The sequence below is a fragment of the Cucumis melo genome, chromosome 6 (genome assembly GCF_025177605.1).
Source record: "Cucumis melo cultivar AY chromosome 6, USDA_Cmelo_AY_1.0, whole genome shotgun sequence".
Lineage (NCBI taxonomy): Eukaryota > Viridiplantae > Streptophyta > Magnoliopsida > Cucurbitales > Cucurbitaceae > Cucumis > Cucumis melo.
The window spans coordinates 7,632,460-7,654,619 of NC_066862.1; the positions used below are offsets into that span (position 1 = coordinate 7,632,460).

General features: G+C 32.3%; 4 protein-coding genes and 1 long non-coding RNA gene across 6 annotated transcripts; 2 read left to right on the forward strand and 3 right to left on the reverse strand.

Annotated features, from left to right (window-relative positions):
• Nucleotides 1–2,549: 2,549 nt before the first annotated feature.
• On the forward strand, nucleotides 2,550–7,849 carry LOC103484103 (sec-independent protein translocase protein TATB, chloroplastic). 2 transcript variants are annotated; one of them, XM_008441050.3, is made up of 6 exons: nucleotides 2,550–2,882; nucleotides 2,976–3,100; nucleotides 6,578–6,637; nucleotides 6,731–6,884; nucleotides 7,213–7,353; nucleotides 7,538–7,849. In XM_008441050.3, exons 1-6 carry the CDS (start codon nucleotides 2,663–2,665, stop codon nucleotides 7,645–7,647), a joined length of 810 nt encoding a protein of 269 aa, XP_008439272.1. In that variant the 5' UTR covers nucleotides 2,550–2,662; the 3' UTR covers nucleotides 7,648–7,849. The 2 variants fall into 2 exon arrangements, with proteins under 2 accessions (XP_008439272.1, XP_008439273.1); XM_008441051.3 differs by having other exon boundaries at nucleotides 2,560–2,882; nucleotides 7,216–7,353.
• A 118-nt stretch (nucleotides 7,850–7,967) lies between these two features.
• On the reverse strand, nucleotides 7,968–10,379 carry LOC103484102 (BAHD acyltransferase DCR). The gene is made up of 2 exons (XM_008441049.3): nucleotides 9,906–10,379; nucleotides 7,968–9,120 (listed from the first exon to the last, which is right to left on the reverse strand). The coding sequence occupies exons 1-2, from the start codon at nucleotides 10,377–10,379 to the stop codon at nucleotides 8,227–8,229; spliced, it is 1,368 nt and encodes a 455-aa protein (XP_008439271.1). The 3' UTR covers nucleotides 7,968–8,226.
• On the forward strand, nucleotides 9,117–10,740 carry LOC103484101 (uncharacterized). The gene is made up of 3 exons (XR_536664.3): nucleotides 9,117–9,287; nucleotides 9,914–10,268; nucleotides 10,358–10,740. It is a non-coding gene; the product is annotated as an uncharacterized LOC103484101 (long non-coding RNA).
• Nucleotides 10,741–15,332: 4,592 nt separating this feature from the next.
• On the reverse strand, nucleotides 15,333–16,752 carry LOC103484100 (F-box/kelch-repeat protein At3g23880-like). The gene is made up of 2 exons (XM_051086713.1): nucleotides 15,557–16,752; nucleotides 15,333–15,476 (listed from the first exon to the last, which is right to left on the reverse strand). Exons 1-2 carry the CDS (start codon nucleotides 16,454–16,456, stop codon nucleotides 15,468–15,470), a joined length of 909 nt encoding a protein of 302 aa, XP_050942670.1. The 5' UTR covers nucleotides 16,457–16,752; the 3' UTR covers nucleotides 15,333–15,467.
• An 884-nt stretch (nucleotides 16,753–17,636) lies between these two features.
• LOC103484099 (protein SRC2 homolog) lies at nucleotides 17,637–19,079 on the reverse strand. The gene has a single exon (XM_008441047.3). The coding sequence runs from the start codon at nucleotides 18,771–18,773 to the stop codon at nucleotides 17,892–17,894; it is 882 nt and encodes a 293-aa protein (XP_008439269.1). The 5' UTR covers nucleotides 18,774–19,079; the 3' UTR covers nucleotides 17,637–17,891.
• Between the last annotated feature and the right edge of the window lie 3,081 nt (nucleotides 19,080–22,160).

Genomic DNA, 22,160 nt, shown 5'->3' on the forward strand with positions numbered 1-22,160 from the left:
ATGAATTTAATTAATTGAGAGATAACGAGGAATATAACAAATTGAGAAATGATAGATTTATTCATTGAAAACCAATAATAATTTAAAAAATTAAATTATAATAAAACCAACATAGTAAATAAAAAAGCAAACTACGAAAAAGGCAAAATGGAAAGAAAGCCATTTTTACATATACTATAGATAGATAGATATATACATATACAATGTTTCATCTTACTCGAAAAAGAAATCTTTCTAAAACAATTTGTTTTGTTAAAGTCTTTTAATAGGATTTTTTATGTCTTGGATTGAATGTTTGATAATAAGGAAACTAACTAATAATATTTGCATTTATAGTAGAAGATCAACTTCAAAATAAAAGTTAATAACTTCAGTTGGACATGAAAACTTGTTTTTGGTATATTTGGTTATCCTACTTAGCTTAGATTTTGTATATAAAGAAAAAAAGAAAAAAAAGACTTAGAAGGTTAAAAATAAGGAAAACATGCATAAAATAAAAAGCCATAATAATGCTAAATAATATATATTAAAAAATAGTTATGCTGCAAAAAAATAAAAATAAAAAAACCAATAAAAAATTAGGGAGAGGGAGTTCACAAAAATTAAAAAGAAAAATTTTTCAAATTCTAGTTTAAATTTATAAAACTAAATTAGATAGACATCATTTAAAGAATTTTTTTTTTCCTTTTGAAAAAGATATTTTCATCTAACTTGAATAAAAATATATTACAATTTACGTTTTTTTAGCAAAAAAAAAAAAGAAAAAAAAAGGAAAAAAAACTACATTTAGAAAAGTTTTTTTTTTGTGATAATTATTTTTTATTTAAAAAATATATTATGATTTTCTATTTTCGAATTGGATGACTGATTCTCTTAATTTTAAAGCAAAAGTATTGTTCTCGTATTTCGTGATGATCTTGTCTAAACTTAATTTAAACCAAAGTCTTATTTATTTATTTTTATTTGATTTGTATGATGTGTTTATTATTTTTATGATCACTTAAATTTTAAAGTTTAACTTAAATCGAAATATATATATATATATATATATATATATATATATATATATATATATATATATATTTTATTTTGTATAAAATTTCGTAATAATTCAAGATATCTTATTATGTGAAATTGTCAAAATTTAAGGTGGAGTAATTATTAGTGATGAATTTTTAAAAAGTTTTCTTTTATCTAATTTAAAAAATAATAAAAAAATATTTTTTAACCTAATATTATGAGATTTTTTTTTTCAAACGTACTCACTTGCATGAAAGCCAATCATTATATTATGACAAAAATAGAGGAAACACCGTAGTTTGGGGTAAAGGCAAACAATTGACTACACACAAACAATATTCTATCATACCTTCAATTTTTGAGAAGTTTTTAATAGTTTCTATATTTAACTTTATGATAACCAAATTTCAAGACATAGAAGACTACTTTATTATATATATATTACAAATTTAAAAGTCCATGATCTTCTTATTACTTGCTAATTAATGTGGGAAGTAGTCCATATATCTTACCGATGCACGTTGTTAGCCTTCATCAACTCCACCTCATACAAGTTCTATAAATAGTAGTAAGACGAAGAGTTGAGAAAAATCCATGAAATTTGAGGAAATAGAAGAAAAGAGGAGTAATTTCATTTTTTTTTTCTCTTTTTGTTATTTTATTATATATTATTTTAATATCATATTTTATTGGTATTCATATTTCTATCTATCTCGTCGTGTTCCTAGATCTCACAACATAATTACATATATTTTTCTAAGAATACATGGGTCTAATCCTTCTAGTTTCTAAATTTATAAAAATAAGTCTACTTAATTCATGAGTTTTGAGAATGTACCATTTTACTAGATGGGTTTGCAGAAATAAGTCTAAAAAGCATGTGAAGTATCTTTTGTTTGATTTTCTAAAAAATTATTATATAATATTTAAAATTAAAAAAATAATTTTAGGGAATATGTGACTTTCAGAAATCACTATTCTCACTTAAACTGTCATATAATTATTTCAAATAAAAGTATAAGATTTTTCGAATGACTTTTCAAACCAATTTTTACAATTTTGAAGATTAAAAAATGTATATTTTTAAATTTTAGATCAAATATACATATTTTTTATAACGGGACGAATAAAAGTTAATTTTCCTTATTTTTTAAATAAAATTTGTATAATTGTATTTTTCTCTAAATAATATATGGATGAAGTTAATAGACCAACATTATGCTTAAGTTATTTTAGCCTTAGATTATTATAATTTAGTAATAATTGTTTTTGTTTCGAGTAGGTTATTTTAATTTAGATTATAATAATATAAATTTATAACGTAGCTTATTTTAATAAAAAAAAAGGAAAATAATACACACTATCAATAGATATCATAACAAAGATTTTGAAACAATATGTGGTGCAGCTAATTGAAAATTTTGAAGATAGTATTTATTCTACCTAAGATTTGATTATCGTAGTGTTCGCATAATCATTGCTTAAACGGCGCTTTTTATGTTAGAGGAAAATAAATAAATAAATAAACAAACAAAAATCTCAAGGCTATGGCCAATGAGGAGGGAGTGAAGTGAAGCTGTGTCCAAATTAGCGACTATCTGTTTGCTGGGTCTCCCCCAGTTCATGGTTCTTCTCAATAATCATGGCCTCCAAAATTTCAGTTTCGACATTCCCATTTTCCCCATCACCTACTTGCTCAAGACTTTCACCTTCCACTTCCTCTTCCTCTTCCATCTTATACCCCAGAACCCCCAAATTTCATCTCTCCTTGTGTAATTTCCCACTGGGTCTCCGCCTTTTCTCTCCGTGGACTGGTTTAAAGCACTTGGGTATTTCTACCAGAGGAAGGTCTCCGTTTCCCGGTATGGATATAATACTCTTTTATGTTTAAGATTCAATTACTTTTTCATATGTGTTTGTTAATTTCATATTGTCTGAAAGTGGTGTTTTTGCAGAGAGAAGGAAGAGAATTCCTAAGGGGAAAGCAGTTTTTGCATCTTTGTTTGGGGTTGGAGCTCCCGAAGCACTGGTTATTGGGGTTGTGGCTTTGTTAGTTTTTGGTCCCAAGGGACTTGCTGAGGTTAGTTATATATATCTTCTAGATTACAAAAATTTTGGAGGTATTTGGCTGTTTCTCTTTTGTTTAAACGCTTTTTTGGTGTTTTCCTGGTGATGGAAAAAGTTCGGTCGTTAGAATGATAGAATGTTTAAGGTATTCTGGTAGGTTTTGGTGTTGGTGCCGTTGATCAAAGTTTGAATTAGAAACAAGAAACTTTGCTTACCTTTGTAGTCTTTTTGTCTTGAGCCGCGGTGGAGGAATAAGTAGTGTTATGCCAAAACCAACATTTGCTCGGGTCGGCCTGGCCAAGGCCAAGCAACGCTGGCCCTAGTCAGGTCTTCTATTCAAGCCCATTCCGGCCTTGGGGCATCGTTGCTGGTCCTAATTCTATTATTTGATTGGCTTTGTTGCCTTTTTTTCATGTTGTACACATTCCCATTGGTCTAAAATCACTCATAACAAGTATATTGTATTGCTGTAATGACTAGAAGGGTAGCTTCCTAATTCTCTTGACCTTCAATCTTAGTTGTGTACATGATAAAGTGTGTTAAGGAAAATCCCATGTATGGAATTCACTCTTATGACTAGGTTTGTTGGTAACTTAAGGAGGCGTAACGTGTAATCACCATAGGTTAGCCTAGTTACACAAACGCTATCATGAAAAAGTGAGGTGATGAGTTTCTCTTCCATCTACCTTTCAGAGGGAAAGGTGATCTTTTTTTTGGTTTGCCTGGGTGTGCTTTGTTGGGATCTTTGGGGGAGAAAAACAATAGAATGTTTAAAGGTGTGGAGAGGGACCCTAATGAGATTTGATCATTAGCTAGGTTTATGTTTCTTTTTGGACTTTGGTTTCAAATATTTTTTTTATAATTACTCCCTAGGCAATATTTTAATTAGCTAGACCCCCTTTCATTAGTGGAGTATCGGTGGGCTTGCTTTTTTGTTTGCCGCTGTATTTTTTCATTTTTCTTAGCTAGAGCCCTTTAGAGTAATATTAACAACCAAATGTAGTAAGGTCGAACAATTGTCTTGTGAGAATAATTGAGTTGTACCTCTAGTCCGAACACTCACAATTATTAAAAAAAGGAAAAAGTAACTTAAGGGGGCATGACTAAGAATATAGGAACTCCTTAGGAAGAAAAGATTTGTGCGCATATTTTGGTAACTTTAGAGTTGGGGAGTGATATGGAACTCCAAGAAGTTTCATTAGTTTGTACTTCTCAGAAAGGGTTTCTATCAGTTATATCTTATATCACGATGTCATATTTAAAGCGCCGAGAAATGAAATCACTGCATTGTCTCTTCTTTGGTAAAATAATGGGTGGTAAATGTTTTATAAAGAACTGCGAGTGATGTTGACGGTAATTATATTTTCTAAATCTCCGCATTTCTTTTGCTATGCTTTTTAAAATTGAATAATTCTCAGTTCTATCATGCTTTACTTGAAAAAAAACACTAATGATGCTTGATATGATTTTAAACATCTTGGTTATTACAATGGAATATCTGTTTATTTCTTTTCCGAGGGTCTTGTCCCGTTGGAACCCAAAAAGTGATCGCATCGACTACCTCATAGATTTTCCTTTTCCCTGTGCTGCACTCTTGTTTTGAAAAACCTCAACATCAATGGTTCTCTGTGAGTATTGACTTGTAACTGTAATGGAGATAAGAAAGAAGGATAATCTCATCTCTGTATTGAGTAATGAAAGTATATAAATGAAATCTAGCATCTTGAAAGGTTCCTCCCTACTGTCATTCGGTTGGCCTAGTGGTCAACAAAGTCCATGAGTTTAATAAAGGACCGGTGGCCAATGCAAATTCCCGGTGGCCAACTACCTAGGATTTAATATCCTCTAGTTTTCTTAGCACCCAAATGTCGTAGGATTAGACAGATTGTCTTGTGAGATTAGTCAAGGTGCTGACCCAAACACTTATTGATATATAAAATAAATTAAAATTAAAGGGTCCTCTCTTAATTTGATGTATTTGTTGTATGCCCTTAAAATTGCTGATACTGACTCAAATACTCAAACGGCAGTCTACCGTTTGTACTTGTTTGAAGACCAAAGTAAGAAGAAAGTAGGGTTGGCTTTGGAGATCTCAAAAGGCTATGAAGGTCGACAAGTTCTTGTTATACATCATTACAGTGTAGAGTGCTGAAAGTTGCTCGTTTATTTTTCCTGATATGAGACTTGTAAAAGGGTAAGAGTAACTTCTTGAGACTGAAACCTTTTGAAATGAGGAGATTGATATGTTAATGTTATTTAGTAATTTGTTGTTATAAACAGAAACGGGTAGTCTTAAATGAACACATGTTAGTGAAGAGTAAGGTTAGCCTTGGGTCCTTAGCCCCATCCTTATTGTAAAAAGATTATAATCCTCTATATATCGATCGTAATGGCCCTAATGGTTGATTCTACTTCTAGTCTTGTGCACCTCAATATAAACTTCAGGATATTGAGCTTTCCACTTGGATGCTGAAACTCAAGAACTTAAGAAACTTCCTTAAAACGTCCCAAACCTTTACCATGGCTGCTCCTTGGCGGCAAGGCTAATGATTTGAAACTGCTATTGTATAAGACAATAATTTTGGAACTTCTTTTGGTGGCTCTATCTCCAAGTCTAAAGATGAAGCTGATGGAAAATCCTTTTTCTCTGGTGTTTCATACTTCCTGATTTTAGAGCTTTGACCACTGTGCCAATCAAATTTGTTCTGGGCAGGTTCATGTTACACAAACAAACAAGCAAACAATCAAAAAAGAAAAAAGCCCTCACTGTCATCTTCCTAGGTTGCCCTTGGGTTTGGTAGAATGGAATGCTAGGATAGGTTCTGATTTGCTTTTCTGACTGTTAAGATCAAAGGAATGATGTTGCTCGTCTGAAAGACGGCCTGAAAGACGGCAGCATTATGTGCTTGAAGACTTATAAAGTATGGAAGGTGAATGGTCAAATTTGACGAATCTTATCTGCTGGCTTTGTAGTCCAAACAGGTTGTCTGGCTAACTTTCTTTTCTCATTTTCAACCAATCAGGATCACTTTTTGTAAATCTCCAAGGTGTTTGCTGGGGAAGACGAGAAATCCTTACTGAAATCTGCATTTAATCAAAACATAAATAGTGTCTGACTGAGTGAAATTCTAAAAAACTTCTCTTCGGAGTCCTCCAGGAACTTGAAAGTTGAAGCTTTAGAAAGAAAAAATCTTGTTCAAGTAAGCTCGTCCATTGAACTTGGAACTAGATTTCAAAATAGATCGACCTCAAGTTTTCTTTTGAAAATTTAACTATCCTAACCAACTATCAAACAACAAGGAATTTGTTTTTGATCAAAAGCATCTAGGACTTTGCATCAGATAACAACAACTTGACATGACATTGATTACCAAGTCTAACAAAAGACCTGAAAACCATTTGGGCAGGTTTTTGTTAAATTCTTTAGAAGATTTATCCTAAAACATATCAGTAAGTCCCAAATTTAGTTGACTTACTTATTTACATGCAGGTTGCTCGGACTCTGGGGAAGACCTTACGTGCATTTCAACCCACTATAAGAGAACTTCAGGTTGTTATAACTTACATATCAGTTTTTGAGATTTTCCTGTTTAACTTCTTATAGACCTTATTGTAGTTTTTTGTTCTTCATTTTTGTCTGTAGGACGTTTCTAGAGAATTCAAGACCACGCTTGAGCGAGAAATTGGTCTCGATGAAATTGAGAGTTCAGTTAACAGCTCATACAATGCAAGCAAATCTACCTACTCAAACCCACCTTCTGTTTCTAAAGCAGAAGAGCTTTCAGTGGCTGAACCAAGTGAGCGATTAAGTTATTTATCATCCATATTCTTATTTGTTATCATTACTTCTATTCTAGGGAAAGAAAGCTACATAGAAAAAGTAGAATGCCAAATGGGAAAAAAAAGATCAGTAAGCAGCGTTATTTTTTAAAAACAGAAAACAAAAAGTTGACAGTATTGTCAAACCAAGCCATTCGAGAACATGAAATAGAATTGGATAGCTGTCGTGCATCGTATCTACGAATGTTAAGAATGAAACAATCAGTAGGGTTATAGAATCATCGTTCTGTCAGCCTCAATTATGATACGGTTTATGAAAGAGAATTTTCTTATGTATATAAACAGCAGATGATTTTTCATCGGCAAGCAAAGCTTACAGCTCTGAAGAGTACCTAAAGGTTACAGAAGAGCAGCTGAAAGCTCAAGGTCAGCTCCAAACCGATTTTGCAGCACAAAGCCAGAGTGGATCCCAAGTACAGCGTGAAGGTTGTTAAAATCAAATCTCTTAGATCTTATTTGATAACTATTTAGTTTTGGTCTTAACCATAATAATTTTCATTTTTCTAGGCAAACATTTGAGTTCATAGTCAAATTCTAAAACCAAATGGTTATCAACGGAATCTTTATTTTCTCCCCCTCCTCCTATCACTCTAATATATACTCATAACAGGAACTGTCGAAGAACTTGCCACGGTTGCTCCTGAACTCCAAAATCTTGAAACCGGGAAGGTTGAGGAGTCAACTACCTCAGCTCCTGGACCTTCTGGAACTGAGACGTAAAAGTTGATTGTGGATGGATGAGTATTTGTTGCTTCATCAACGGATGGGATGTGATACAAAATGTTGTTTAGGTGGGCAATTAGAAAATGTGTTGAGTGTTTAATTTATCAGTGTCTTGGAACGGTAATTAGTTTCTAGGCATTGGATAAGATGATTTTGTTGGATTACTACTAATTAGAATTCCTTCCTCATTTCATATTAATATCTTCTACGGATTTTGGTTAGCTTATATAAAGGGTCCTTAAAAGATATATTTTGGTCCAAAAGTTTATTAAAACATCTTCTAATTAGGTTGCCTTACAAAATGGCTCATAAATAACATCCAGAAAAGAAATTCTAACATCTTTGTCGATAATTAAACAATTTCATCGTTAACAAAATAAAAATGCATTTTTGCGCAATTGAAAAAGAAAAAAGAAAAAAGGCACACAATGTAAATGACATTATAAAAAGCAATATTTCCCCAGGAAATTCGAAATCCCAAATTCTGTCATCTTCCACTTTATTTAAATCACTGCAAAGACAAAAAAAAAAAAAAAAAAAAAAAAAAAAAAAAAACAAAAAAACAAAAAAAAAGGCCTAATTATTCTCCACAACAAACTCCTTATCCTTCTCCAGCCTCGCCATAGCTTCTTCCTCCAAGCTTATCTCCACATCTATTCCTCCATTCTTCCCTTGATACAGATACATCATCCCATCAAATCTATTATTACATCCACTCCTCACGCTCTCCGGTTTTCCCCATCCAAAATCCACCTCATACACTTTAAACCTCGGTGAACTCCCCACCGCCACACAGTTCATTCCAGCGTCCTTGAACTCGAAGATCTTCGGCGCACTCTCCCATTCTTTGTTCCTTTGATCGATCGCCGCTGCGTCGTGTGACACGATTGCCTTCTGGATCACTCCAGCCCCGAATTCCGCCGGATTCATCAGCAGTAATCCCGCGGCAGTCCCGGTGAATATGGCTTGGATTAGGTTTCCGAAGTAGCTCTCCGGCATTGGCGGATCGACGCGTTTACGGCAGTCTGCGAAAACGGTGAAGACGGTGATGTCTTCCGGCTTCAGGTTTCGGGCCTGTGTGACGTGACGCCATACGTGGACGGAGAGTGATTGGAAAGTGGAGAATGGAGTTGAGCCGTCCGTTGTTGGTGGATTTGCTGAGTTCACTTTTGATTTGATCTTGTTAATGGCCGTTTCTGTGAATTTGAAGACCTTCTCCTTTAGCGGTTTCGGCGGCGGCGCCGTCGAATCGCCATTGGCGGCGGAGGGTTGCGGTGGCGGAGGGGGTATGTCGAGCTTTACTCGTGTGTTGCGCGCCTTGGTGCGCTCGAGAAATGGAGGGACGGATATGTCTTGGGCCCCACGGCAGATCTCAGCCCATGACCTCATAAAGTGCCACGTGGCGGTTCCATCGAGTACGGCGTGATTGAACGCGCACCCCATTGCGATTCCGTCCTTTAGCTTTGTTATCTAAGACGGAAAAACACAGTATTTGGTTGTTAGTGGGCTGTCCGAAGCTGATTTAGTGGCCCATTAAGAACTATTTTTGCTCTGGGCTTGGACCGTCGAACGAGTGGACCTCGTGATGATGCCATATTGAGCTGGAAATCCACAACTTTGGGACCCAGAATAACATGGTATTGAAAATTCAGTTTAATAATGAAAGGAAAAGATTAAGAAAAATGTCAATTTACATGGAATATTAAATAGAAGTTAGTAAATATGAAAGAAATTATATACATGTATATTGCATTTATATGGCTGTCACCACTTTGGACCTCCTCTCTTCAATTTCACTCCTTAAACTTAATGCTAATGCTAAGAGTTATTGTCAATTTTTTAAAAGCAATTCCAATAGATAAAGCTTTTATTGCTTTTAATCAGGTATGTAGTAATATTTTTCATAAATATAGTAACTATTTGTAATAGACTTCTATCACTAGTAAGCTCATATCAATGACATCATTCATCACTCACACACTACGAGAATTCAATCTATATTTCTATGTTATTTTAGATTATGTTATATTTGTAAAATCTTTGAGTTTCATTGCTATATTCCAATTATCTTTTTATCCATTGTAATTTTTATTTTTACAATTATAATCATGTATATTTCTTTATACTAAAATTGTTATCATTGTTTAAACAAATTTAATTTCAATGAAAACCCACTATAAATAGTTAAATTCCAGATTTAATTTAGAACTCGAAGAATTTTAAAATATAGCGATCAAAATAAGATTTTTTTTTACCTGAACAGCCAACAATGGCCTCTGAAGACCTTCCAAGTTGAGGATCCCATTGTAAGGAATCAGCTCCTTGAGTGTAGCCGTGCCTTCCTCTGCCACCAAATCGGCTAAAGCGACATCCTCGGCGACAGCTTCAGCCACCTCGACGCCTTTCATATCATCATCATACTCCACTCTAAAAATTCCATCCTCATCCTTACCCAACCTCCCAGCAAGCTGATGGAATGGCTCAAGAACCATCTCGAGGCCATCCTTAAGCTTCTCCACCGTCTCAGGGAACTTCACCTCCCCGCCATTGTCGCCGTAGAGGATGAGCTTTTGGTTGTAGTAGAAGGCAAGATAAGGGAGGTCAAATGTGATCAATTGGTAGTGTTTTGTACCAAGTTTTTTGTTGGGTTTGACATGGGTCTTGCCTATGATTTTCACCTTCAATTCTTTCTCCTCTTTTTTCACAGCTTCAGGAAGATCACCTGCCATGGATTTTGAACAAACAAACAAAGACACCTAAATGAAAAATAGAGATTTAATTGAGGATGTGGAGAGAAAGGGAAAAGGATTTGAGTGTTTTATAGAGGAAGAAAAAAAAGTAAGTAATATGGTTGGTAGTGCATTTATGGGGTTCATAAGGTGCAGTTGTGACATATTAATGTTTGTCTTGAAAGTTGAGAACCCACTGCCCACTGGCTCTGCCCTTAGATGGAAGTTAGGAGAAATTACATTGCCTTCCTCTTGCTGTAAAATAAATTATAATAATTAGGCTTCCTTCCCTAATAATTTAGGACATTTCTTTGTTTTTAAAAAACAGAAAACAAAAAATCTTTCAGTTTTTGTTTTTAAATTTTGAAAATTGTTCCGATAAATGCTCTTCTCATTTCTAAAATTTTTGTTTTATTGATTTGGTTACGCGTTAAAAGCCACATTTGTAAGTATAAGTGTTGGGAAACGTGTGGGCATCTGAAGGGCAAATATGGAAAAGGGAGGTCTAAAATTGCAAAATAATTGTGGCAAAATTTGACCAAACAAGTGGTTGGAGAGTTTTAGTTGAGATGAATTTATTTTGGTTTTTGGCAAAAGCATCCCCTCTTTATTAACCCATAAGCCTCATCCTAATTTGGCTTTACATATCAAATGGAACCCACCCATTTACTTTTATTGCTTTATTTCACTCCCAAAAAACAAAACATAATAATAATAATAATATAACCTTCTGCCAAAGTTCATATTAAATTCTGATTGGTAATTTATAAAGTTTAGAAATTTAACTGGATCAAATTATAAGTTCCATATCATCCAACAAACTTCAAAGGAGTGTATAATCTAATACATTTATGAAAATTTAGAATTTAAATAAATAAAATTATTAATTAAAAAAGTGATATAACTTTTAAAAATTTTAGTATATAAAATAAAGAAGTATTTTTAAAAATAAAAAATATTAAAATTATTTTTTTAAAAAATATATAGTAATTTTTTTTGTTATATTTTGTAAATACTTGTTTTTTGTCATTTATAATAATTTTTTTCGTTTATTGGATATTTTATTTGAAGTCTTATTGAATTTTCCTTCGGAAACCCATAGGTGTAGTCAGTAGTGGTTGGAATAATTTTTCATTTTCTTTCTTGAAAAGCAAGAATATTAATATCGACTCTAAAGTGATGAGAATAGCTCAATTTATAACATAGTGTTCATACCTTTGATTATAAAGCCAAATATTAGTGTTAATGTAAGGATATTACAAATATTCAATTTTCGATTATAAGGAAGAAGGAAAGGAAGATTAACAGTAATCTGACGACTCATTTGAATTGATTTGAGAAATAATGTTTTAAAAATCGCATTTTGATTTAAACTCTTCTTATGATGAAAACTATTTTAAGTATATTTCAAAGGCTATCTAAAAGCTAACTTATCTTTTAAAATCAAACACGTTAAAATGCATTCCATACGCACCCTAAATCAATTTCTTTTTAACACATTTCTCTCGCTTGAAAGTTTGGTATACAATAAAAAAAATCGTTAGTTATTTTGTTAGATCCTTATTTTGATACTACATTGAAACATTGATTTACTAACTCCTAAACTTTGTATGTAACGTTAATTTAAATTTAGAATTAAACTTTCGTAATTGTATCAAGCTACCAATTTTCAAACTTATTCGAAAAATATATAACTGATTGAACTAAACTTCTAAATGATTTTAAGTTACTCAATTTACACCTTTTCATCAGGATTATTGTGGGTAAAAATCGTATGTGCATTCAATTCTTACACTTACATAGACTTCTTCAATTGTCATACTAATAAATTGAATAATTATAATTGATACATGGACAACTTTTAAAGTAAATCTTAATCGAGAGTCTAAGTAGATCAATTTATAGTGTTAAAAGATTTAATTGATAAAATTATAGGTCTTACATGGTTTTTTTTTTTTCTCTTTCTCTTTTTATTATTATTTGAAAAGGTATATGTAAATGTGTCACATGTATTTTTGCAACATTAATTAATGTGTGAAGCCCACAAAGAGGTTGGCATTAATATAAGCAGCAGCAATAAGTGAGAATGCTTATTTTGGTTTCTTAACCTTCTATAGCCACAAAAAGTAGTTATAGCCTTTTAGTTAAATTAATGTGCAAGTCAAAATCAATATTTGTATTTTGACCATTTGATATCAATTTTTAATAAACTAATAGTTAACTAAAATACCCACTTTGTTTTTGTTATTAAAAGTGATATAACCTCCTCAAGTTTCCTTTTTCCTTTATTTATTTATTTTTTTAATATGTCAGGGAAAGAATTGTGTGGAATATCTTGAAAATTCAATTGAAAAAGTATGTCATGGAAGATTAGTTTGGATTGTATTTGATTGTTTACGATTGAATTTATTTTTTCTTAGTTTTTACGTATGTTGCATCATTCTTAAATACAATAGTTGAATTATTAATCAAATTCTAAAAGTAATAACAAATATTTAAAAATATATATCTTTTTTAGGCTGTAGATTTCAAATTTAGATGACAAGACAAGAAATTTAATGCATGTGGAGGATATTTTAGTTTTATAAGCTTTACTGTTTAAAAACGAAAGCTAATCATCAAAAGAGGTCTCGATTTCAGGGCATGTCTTGGAATGACTTAGAATAAAAATGTTAAATCATTTTTCTATTTGAACCCTTTTTGATAAAAACTAAGTCATCAAATAAAAACATACATGTGTTTTGGCAACTCTTTTTCAACCGTGTTTTTATATGTAAAAGTTTGTTTTGTTTGTTATGTTAAGAAATTTTTTATTAACTTTAAATTACTATAATGTTTTTATGGCAGTGGTGGTTGGCGCTCATTGGAAGTGGTGATCAGAGTCTTGGTCAGCGGCTCTAAGTTTCTCATACAAATTAGTGAATAGATTAGTCATTAAACACTTTGAATTTGTTTTCTTAACGTGTGTTTCAAGTGTCTATCCTAAACCAATCTATTTTGAAAAGCAATTTCTTTCTAAATTTCTTTTTTTAAATTTACACGTTTGAAAAGATATTCCAAACACAAACTTATCGCCAACCCAGTAGTGTAACAAGCAATACTATAAGCACAACTTATTCATTTCCTAAACTTATCGCCAACCAGACAATACCAATTATGGTGAAAGTCGTGGTTGGAGGGTAAAAACCAATCTCAAAATTTTCAAATGAAATGTTTTGACCCTTCAATCCAAGTTTGCTTAAAAACTCAAATGAACAAATATAGAAGATGGGAAGTAATTGGTTTGAAGACCCCATCACTTCCATTAAATGAATATAACTTCCTAATCCTATGTTCTAACCATTTAAAATTTCTCCTATTTCACATGTGTATGCCTTTAATTCTACGTTTCTCTCTTTAAAATACTTTAAAGAAATATTATCATATCCTAAATATCATCCTTCAAAATCAAATTATAATGGTCTTAGATGTTAGATTTTTCTTTTTAATTTTTAAAAAATCCATTGAGAAGAATTTTTGTTAAGGTCTTCCATTTTAATTTTCCAAAGTAGTTTTATTAATTCATGCATGTATCCATTATTATTGAAAATTTAATGGAGTTAAATTGAGGTAGATAGAAAATAATGTCATATCCCATTAAATCAAATGAAGAATTATAAAGTCAATGTAGTGAATGTGAGTGTCAGAGTATATAGATACCAAAATCAAATTTAAACTAATCTTTGTATAATAATAATAATTAACATTCATAGATTAAAAAGAAATCTTTCTCAGAGTGGTGAATGTCAAACTATCAAGTGCACATGGATATGGGTTTGTGCCCCTATATTAAATGTTATCATAAATACTGACCATGATGTATAATTTTTTTACCTACAAAATTGGAGGAATTATTTTTTTCATTTATCATAAAATATTTGAGAAGATAAATCAAACATACTTCATATCTAAGTTAGCACTTTGATTTTCCATTTCCGAAAATAAAAAATCCGAAGATTATAGTTGAGAAATTTAATTTAAGTCAAAACATCATGCAATAGTTCAATGAACAAAAATTACATTAATTTTACAAAATATAACTCGAGTAGTTAGACATCAATCAACCTCCTTTGCGATTTAATTCCTCGTTTATATATGAATTGGATTTGTTATCACAATGTATAAAAGTGAAAAGAAGATTGGATTATAAAAGATTAGAGAGTAGCTTGGGAAAACAGTAATGTAGGGTTTTATAACTTACTCAATCACCCATAGGGAAAAAAATCTCAAATACCCACATAATTTTTCAATAATGTTATAGCTTCCCTCTACCATTTAATATTGTTAGTAATTTGTGGTTCATTACTTCCAGTTCAAGGTTTTTGAAGTTCATATCAGACATTTATGGATGATGATGAAGAAAACGTGGAGAGTTCAATTTCATCTTCATTTTCTTTTCCCATGAAATTTTGAAGTATGGGATAACATAATCAACAGAGTAAATTAAAAGTCAACGACAAGGTATATGATATGAATCCTCTCTTGTTAGTTGAGGCATGTATTTTTAACCGAAAAGATTGAAGTTACAACTTTTCATCTCAAAGTAATTTAGAGTGAAAAGAGGTGCATGCTATAATGTTTTTAAGAGTTCTACCTGAGACCGTTATCGACGTAAAAACTGTACAATTAAACTCTAAACTAAAACGGAAAATATACTCTAAATTCTCCACCCAACCATTGACTCAAAAGAAATAGTCTCTACTATAAATTTTTATCTCAAAGTAATTCAGAGCAAAGAAAGAAACATAACATTTTGAAGAAATTACTTGAATGATCCACCAATGCAGAACACGGATTACACAATTAAGATTTTAATTGTATTGAACCACATACATATCCATGATGACTCGTTAAAAAATATACTTCATATGTTAAAAAAAATAGAAGACTACAAATTGAATCGTTATCAAAATAGTACCTTATCAGAGTAGAAGAAGACTCTCCTTATAAGAATCTGCATAAACCCAATGAGATCCCAATTCAATTCCAATATCTTCAATGCAATCCAGTTCAGTGTCAACCAATGCAAGCCTAGAATTCCCCATCTCTTCAATTTGCCTAACAATGAGAAATTTATAGTCTAAGAGGCTCTTTGTTATTCTCCCATGCAATGGCAGAACAATAGTGTTTAATCTCACCCAAGACCCCATTTTCAAAGCCCATGTGTCACACAGTTGCTTCCCATTCCCACCATCAGGCCTGCAATGGAAAATAGAAAGAGATTCTTGGACTACTCCCAAGCATAATGGTGATGGAGTGTCTATGTAAACCAAACAATCAGGCAACATTAGTCTATGAAACTCCTCAGTGGCTATATCAAAAGAGAGAATGGAATTGGGAATTCCGCCATTTCTGTGCTTCACAATCCAATAAACAAGTCCATTAGAGCAGATGGATTTGGACAACAATCTGCAGTCGAGTGCAGTAGGAATTGTAGGAACAGAAGAAACTCTCCTCCAACAATCATCTTTGAGACTGTAAATTTCCACTCGATAACAGCAACTCCATTGCTCAATCCTCACAATTCTCAGCACTATGTGATCATTCTTTGCTTGATGGAAGCCAAATGCCAGGAAGTTTAGAGGCCAACAATGGTCCCGTTTGGGAATCAAACTACTGGGAAGCAACCTAGTTTTTCTAACAGAAGGGTTCCATATATAGATTGGATCAACATCCAATAGACTTGCAGATGAAATGCAAACTAACCCATTATATGATCCACAAACAGAGAGTTTATAGCCTAGATTGGCCTTCATAGGAAGCTCTGATTGAAAAGTTTCATTGGATGTTTCAGCATTAAAAAGTGAGAAACATGCCTTCTGGTCTGTGGTGGAGCTATTGATTATGAGAAGAGAATTTGGGATTCTCTTTTCCAAATGAGCATTAATAAACAATGGGTTCTGAACTAATTTGTTCCATTCTTTGCATACACATCTGAACCGCAGAAGCGATTTCACAGGTAAATATGAAAGAATCTCAATCAAAATTTCAGTTGGACAATTTACAAACACATTGTGGGAATCTAGTAGTACTCGCATAGTTAGGCAGGAAATCCAAACGACAGAAACCAAGTAGACAATATTACCGAAAAGAGTTTGAAATGCAAAGAGCAACCCCCAAGAAAAGAAGCAAAATCTGCAGATTTCACCTGTGAATCAGAAGTAATATGAACTAAACACAAATGAAGACTGCAATCAAACAATTTTTATCGAGATGTATGCTAATATTTGCAGCACAATCAAAGTCGAAAAAGGGAAGAAACGGTTGGTTGAAAGTGAGAAAAAGGTTAGATTCTGAAAGCAATTGGAAAAGGAATTCACACCATCAATCTTTGAACTGATTCGATTGGTTCCAAAAGTGTTTGGGAAGAGAGAAGGTGAGATTAAAGTTACAAGTAAGAAGCCTTAAGTTGACGATTGGCATTGTGATATGGAAGTTCAGTAGTGGCTGCCATACGCAGAATATTGTCCGTTACGGCGCCCATTACGCTCATTGAACATCGTGAGGAGCGCCATAATATCGCTGCTAAGCTTTGCAAATTGTCTCTCCCCTTTCTCCCGCTGTAATTTAATATTCAGATAAAGTTCCAATACAACCAAAATCCCACTTGGCTCAAAATAAGTATTTTTTAAATTATAAGAATAATTTCTGAATCATATCTATCGAAAACTATTTTCTAATTTAAAATATCATATAATTATATATTTTAGAAAATCAAACAAAAAATACAATGGACTGAATCTACTTCCCTTTCTTGAACCTATAATAAAAATGTTAACAGATAATTGAATAAAGAAATATATAGAAAACAAAAGTAAACGAACCATAACAACTAAATTTAGACCGCCCACCCTATATAAAACTCCAGGTTGGGCCTGACATTGAAATCCAAAAGAAAGAAAAGTAGTGGAGAAAAGCATATTCTAAATGCAATTATTGTTTTAGAAGAATAGTCTATTAGTAGTCCATATATTGACTATAGTTCTTTTTTTCTTTTTCTTTTTCTTTTTCTTTTTCTTTTTCTTTTTCTTTTTCTTTTTCTTTTTTAAAGGAAAGACTATAGTAATAGTATGATTTTTTTGAATTAATTTTAATAATGACTCGAAATTAGTATAAAATAAATTGTTTATTTTAAATTAAGAAAGTGAAAATTAGTGAAAAATCAATTTCACGCAAGGTTTTAAAACTATAATAGACATTGTACCTAAGCTTCAAAGATTAAAGGATCAAATAGGTATTTTCTTTTTTATCTTCATTTTTCATAAAAAGTGAACAATTGTTATTATTAAAAATAAATACATATTTTTTGTGATTTTGAAAATTATTCTAGGCGAAAACCAAGTGGGCCTAATCCCACACTGACCCCAACAAACAATAGCCTACTACAAATATATGAGCTCATGTTCCATTGGGCCCAAACGAACAACCCGAAACTCATGAACTGAATAGGCACGAACCCAACCGAACACGCCTCTAAAAATCTTCATCGCCGTAGCCAAGGTCATCCTCAACCCTCTCCGCTGCGTCCTCAGCGATCTTGTCCTCCACATACTCCACGCCCTCTCCGATCGCCAATCCACCTAAAATTCCAGCAGCCGCACCCACCGCTAGCCCCGTCCCCATCCCCATCCCGTACTTGCTTTTCTTCTTCTCCTCCGGCTGCCCATAGTACGTCTGTTCGCCATACGCTGGCTGCCCATAACTTCCCTGACCGTACGATGGCTGCCCGTAATTCGAATGGCCGTATGGAGCCGCTGCTGGTGGTGGCGCCGGTGCACCATACCCCCCGTAGGGGTATCCGGACGGCGGAGCCGTCGAATAGTAAGGATTGGGAGGAGCAGAGTACGGAGCGCCATAAGGAGGCGGCGGAGCAGAGAAATCCCTAGCGATACCTGGCGGTGGGACTCCATACGGTGGCGTGTAATAAGAATCGGATGATCGGTAACGTGGTTCTCGGACAGTTACTTTAACTTCGATTTTCCCTTGCGGCCTACCGGATGGCCGTTTCAATTGGAGAGTTCGTTGAGAGCTTTCGCCAAGTCCAACATCGTCGACGACCTCCGCAAGGGGAAGTCGAGCGGAGCCAATCAACGGCTTGGTGTCTTCATCAGCGCCGACGACGTGAACGACGTCGATATGGAGCGTAGAATCCTCGATCGATGAGGAGAAAGGAATGACGAGCGTTTCATCCCAATACGGCGATGTATCTCCTTCAGCGTCGACCTTTGTGGACGATTTTTGCTGCGGATCGATCCAAACAACGGCGTAGGGCTTGAGAGTGCCGTACTTCCAGTTGATGTTCTTGAGATCTCTAGCGGACTGAATTTTCAGTTCCAATTCGTAGCGAGAGGCCATAGTCGGTGCCGGGAAAAGCAGTTTCAAGGGTGAATTGATAGATGAAAATGGGATACCTAATGAGTTGATTCCGGTAAAGACGTTGCTTCTAAGATTTATAGGAGACACGTAAGTACTGGATCATGGGGGTTCGGAAACTAACCGTGGCTTTGTAGCTTAATTACATAAATGACATCTGACGTGTCATTTTGGTTAATGCAAAATGACAATATTGTACTTGCTGCTTCGCATGTTGGCAACTGGCGTGGATTCGGGGAAGGTAAAAAGTGGGGGAGCCATTAACCGGACGGGTGCGGTAAAAAGAAAAGAAAAGTGTGAGATTATCGTTTAATGCAGCGCACGAAGCTATAGACTAAGGTGATAGCTTAATTGCTAAGCAAGGCAAGCTGACGTCGTAGTGGGTCCCCCAATTTTTATTCTAGTCAAGTACTCTCTAAATTCTTAAAATTATTTATCAACCACAAATATGAATTGTTGTTGTTAATGCTCCGGCTTGACCATATTTAACATGATAAATTTGATTTTCTTTTGCTACATGATTTAGTCAAATATAATTCATTAGTTAGTATATCTTGAAGTTGAAGATTTGAACTCGAGACTTCTTATTTTTAGATACCTACATCTTAACAATTCAATAGTCATTTTAATTAATATAGAATACAAAGTATTGTTTATGTATTTAATAATTAAAAATTATTTTATAGTTTTCCTTTTTTTAACCTAACTCGACTCAACCGTCTAGTAAAAAAAATGTTACATTATAAAAAATATCTCTTATACGTAAAAAAATATCTCCTAACTTTTCAAAATTTTAAAAAATGGTTCAAAAAGTAATTGACATTCATTATAGATAGAGATCGCTAAAATTTGGTTTCAAGATTACTCTTGAACTTAATATAAAATAAAAAAACTACTCTCACGATTAGTATACGAATTAAAATCATTAATGTCTTGTTACAAAATTAACTCTAAATTAAAAATATGTTGATTGTTAGTATAATGATAAATTTATTCGAATTTTGTTGGGTTCGAAAATAATCAATTTTAAAACAAATTATATTGGTTTCGTTTAGTAAATCTATAAACAATACTTCCTCTTCTAAATTTCTTTATTTATTATCTGCTTTTAGCGAAGATTGTTTAGACTCCCTATCTAAAGAACTTGAATTTTCCTCAAGTTTGTGAGACTCACTCTCATGATGTTGTACCTTTCTATTGAACAAAATAGTTTGAATGACTTATGCTCCCCTAAATTTAGAGAATCCCTTCTCAATAAATCATAACACATTATAATAAAGAGAATCGAGTATGACTCCAATACAAAATAGTGCTCTTTTTTTACACACAAGTCAAAACAACTACAACAAAATAATACCAATGGTACTCTTAAGACAAGCTAATGACTAACCCTAATTGGAGGACTCAATGTCCATTAAATATGCACAATAGAATCACAATGAGCAACCCTTACTTCCATATTAATCACGCAATAAAGGAGAATGTCAAGAGGAGAAATATAAAAGACAACCATTAATATAAGAAAGTTGATCTTGCAAAATCAACATTTACATAGATCATCCATTTTACAAAACAACCACAATGCAATGACATTTTCAATATCTTGAGCTATAAAACAAATATTGTCAATCTCATAGAACCCAACAACTGTATATAAATTTATAACCATACAACGATAAAGATATTTTTAAGTTATCTTTTCAACGAAATATTAACAATTTTAGTTCATGCACCAATAGTTGAACGTTTAGTTTAACTTTGTTTTTTAAGTTTAAGGATATTTTTTTGAAGCTTTTCAATAGTTTACTTAATAATATTTTTTTAACAAAGATTTAACGGTTTCAATTCAAAGCTAAGTTAGAGTATTTTTTAACCAATTTTAAAAATTTTAAAATATTTTTAAAATTTTTAAAAGTTATTTTAGAGATAGGGTCTTTTAAAAAATATAATAAAATGGCAAAATATTTACACGACATAATAATTTTAAAAGCGAAAAAGCCCACAGGCCCACCATAGAAAATACAAAAAATGTCCCATTAATTAATGCACCTAATATATTTGGTAATGCACGTAATATATTTGTTACACAATTGTTTATATTCGATTTTTCAATTCTATAGTTTAATTTGGTTACGTTTAATTAATTTGGTACACAATTGTTTATATTTGGTTATTGTTTGGTACATGATCTGTTTTTTCAATTCTATCGATTGTTTAATTCGGATATATGATTGTTTAGATTTGATTAAACTATCGTTTAGATCTGGCTAAACCATTTTTTTCAATATTCTTTATATTCTTTAACACAAAAAAAACAAGAAAGACATAGAAAGAAAATATTTGGTTACCCAAATCTAAACGAGGCAAAAAGAAGAAAGATGGAAAGAAAGAAATCAAAGCGAAAAATCGAAAGGGAAGAGAAGAAAGATTGAAAGACAAACTAGAATATTTAAAAAATGATTAACTTTATAAACTTTGTTAGACTTATCGTAAATATTTTAGTAGTTTATTATATTTATGAAAATTTCCCTTAAAAAATATACCATTTTAAAATGTGTACATCAAATGAATATTATATCTAAAAAAATTTATTTGATGAAGTAGTTTATTTGTCGACATATCATTCATAACATAAGATACGATAATAATTGGATTTCATCCACCTGTATGCCATTATCTATATATATATATATATATAGATAGATATATGTATATTACCATATATGTATATATATATTTTGGAAAATTTCTTATACTTTGTTTGACTTTTGTCGATACATAAAAGAGATAGAGAAACCAAATTAGATAATTAGATCCAAAATATAGTTTCATCCTCCGAAATGAGAGAAGAAGGTTGACCAGAAGAAGCATTAAAAGCACCTATAGCAAGGATGTATGCCACCCTAGTTACTAAATACAACCTATCACATAAATATTAGATTTAATTATTTTTCAATATTTTATATTACTTCTACGTCATTTCTCCATCCAAACATGTGTTATCGATCTCAAAACTCTTAAATCTTCAATATTTTACATTACATTTTCAAAATTTTCAATTTCATCGTTCAAATAATTTTATAAAATCATTATAATTTATAGACATGCAAGTACATATATAATTAAAAAGGTTCATTCCTATCTCTATTAATATTTTTCACTTTTTTTTGTTTGAATACATAAACTTTGAAGTCTCAATATTAATTTCTATTAGAAATATTTTTTTTTTCTTTTCTAATTTGGCAAACTCTTTTTAATGGTTGATCTATCGTTGAATTTCAAACATCATTATTGGTTATTTTGGACCTAAAAAAGTTAATATGCATTTAGAAATAATTTTTTGACCTAAGAAAATAATATGCATTTGGA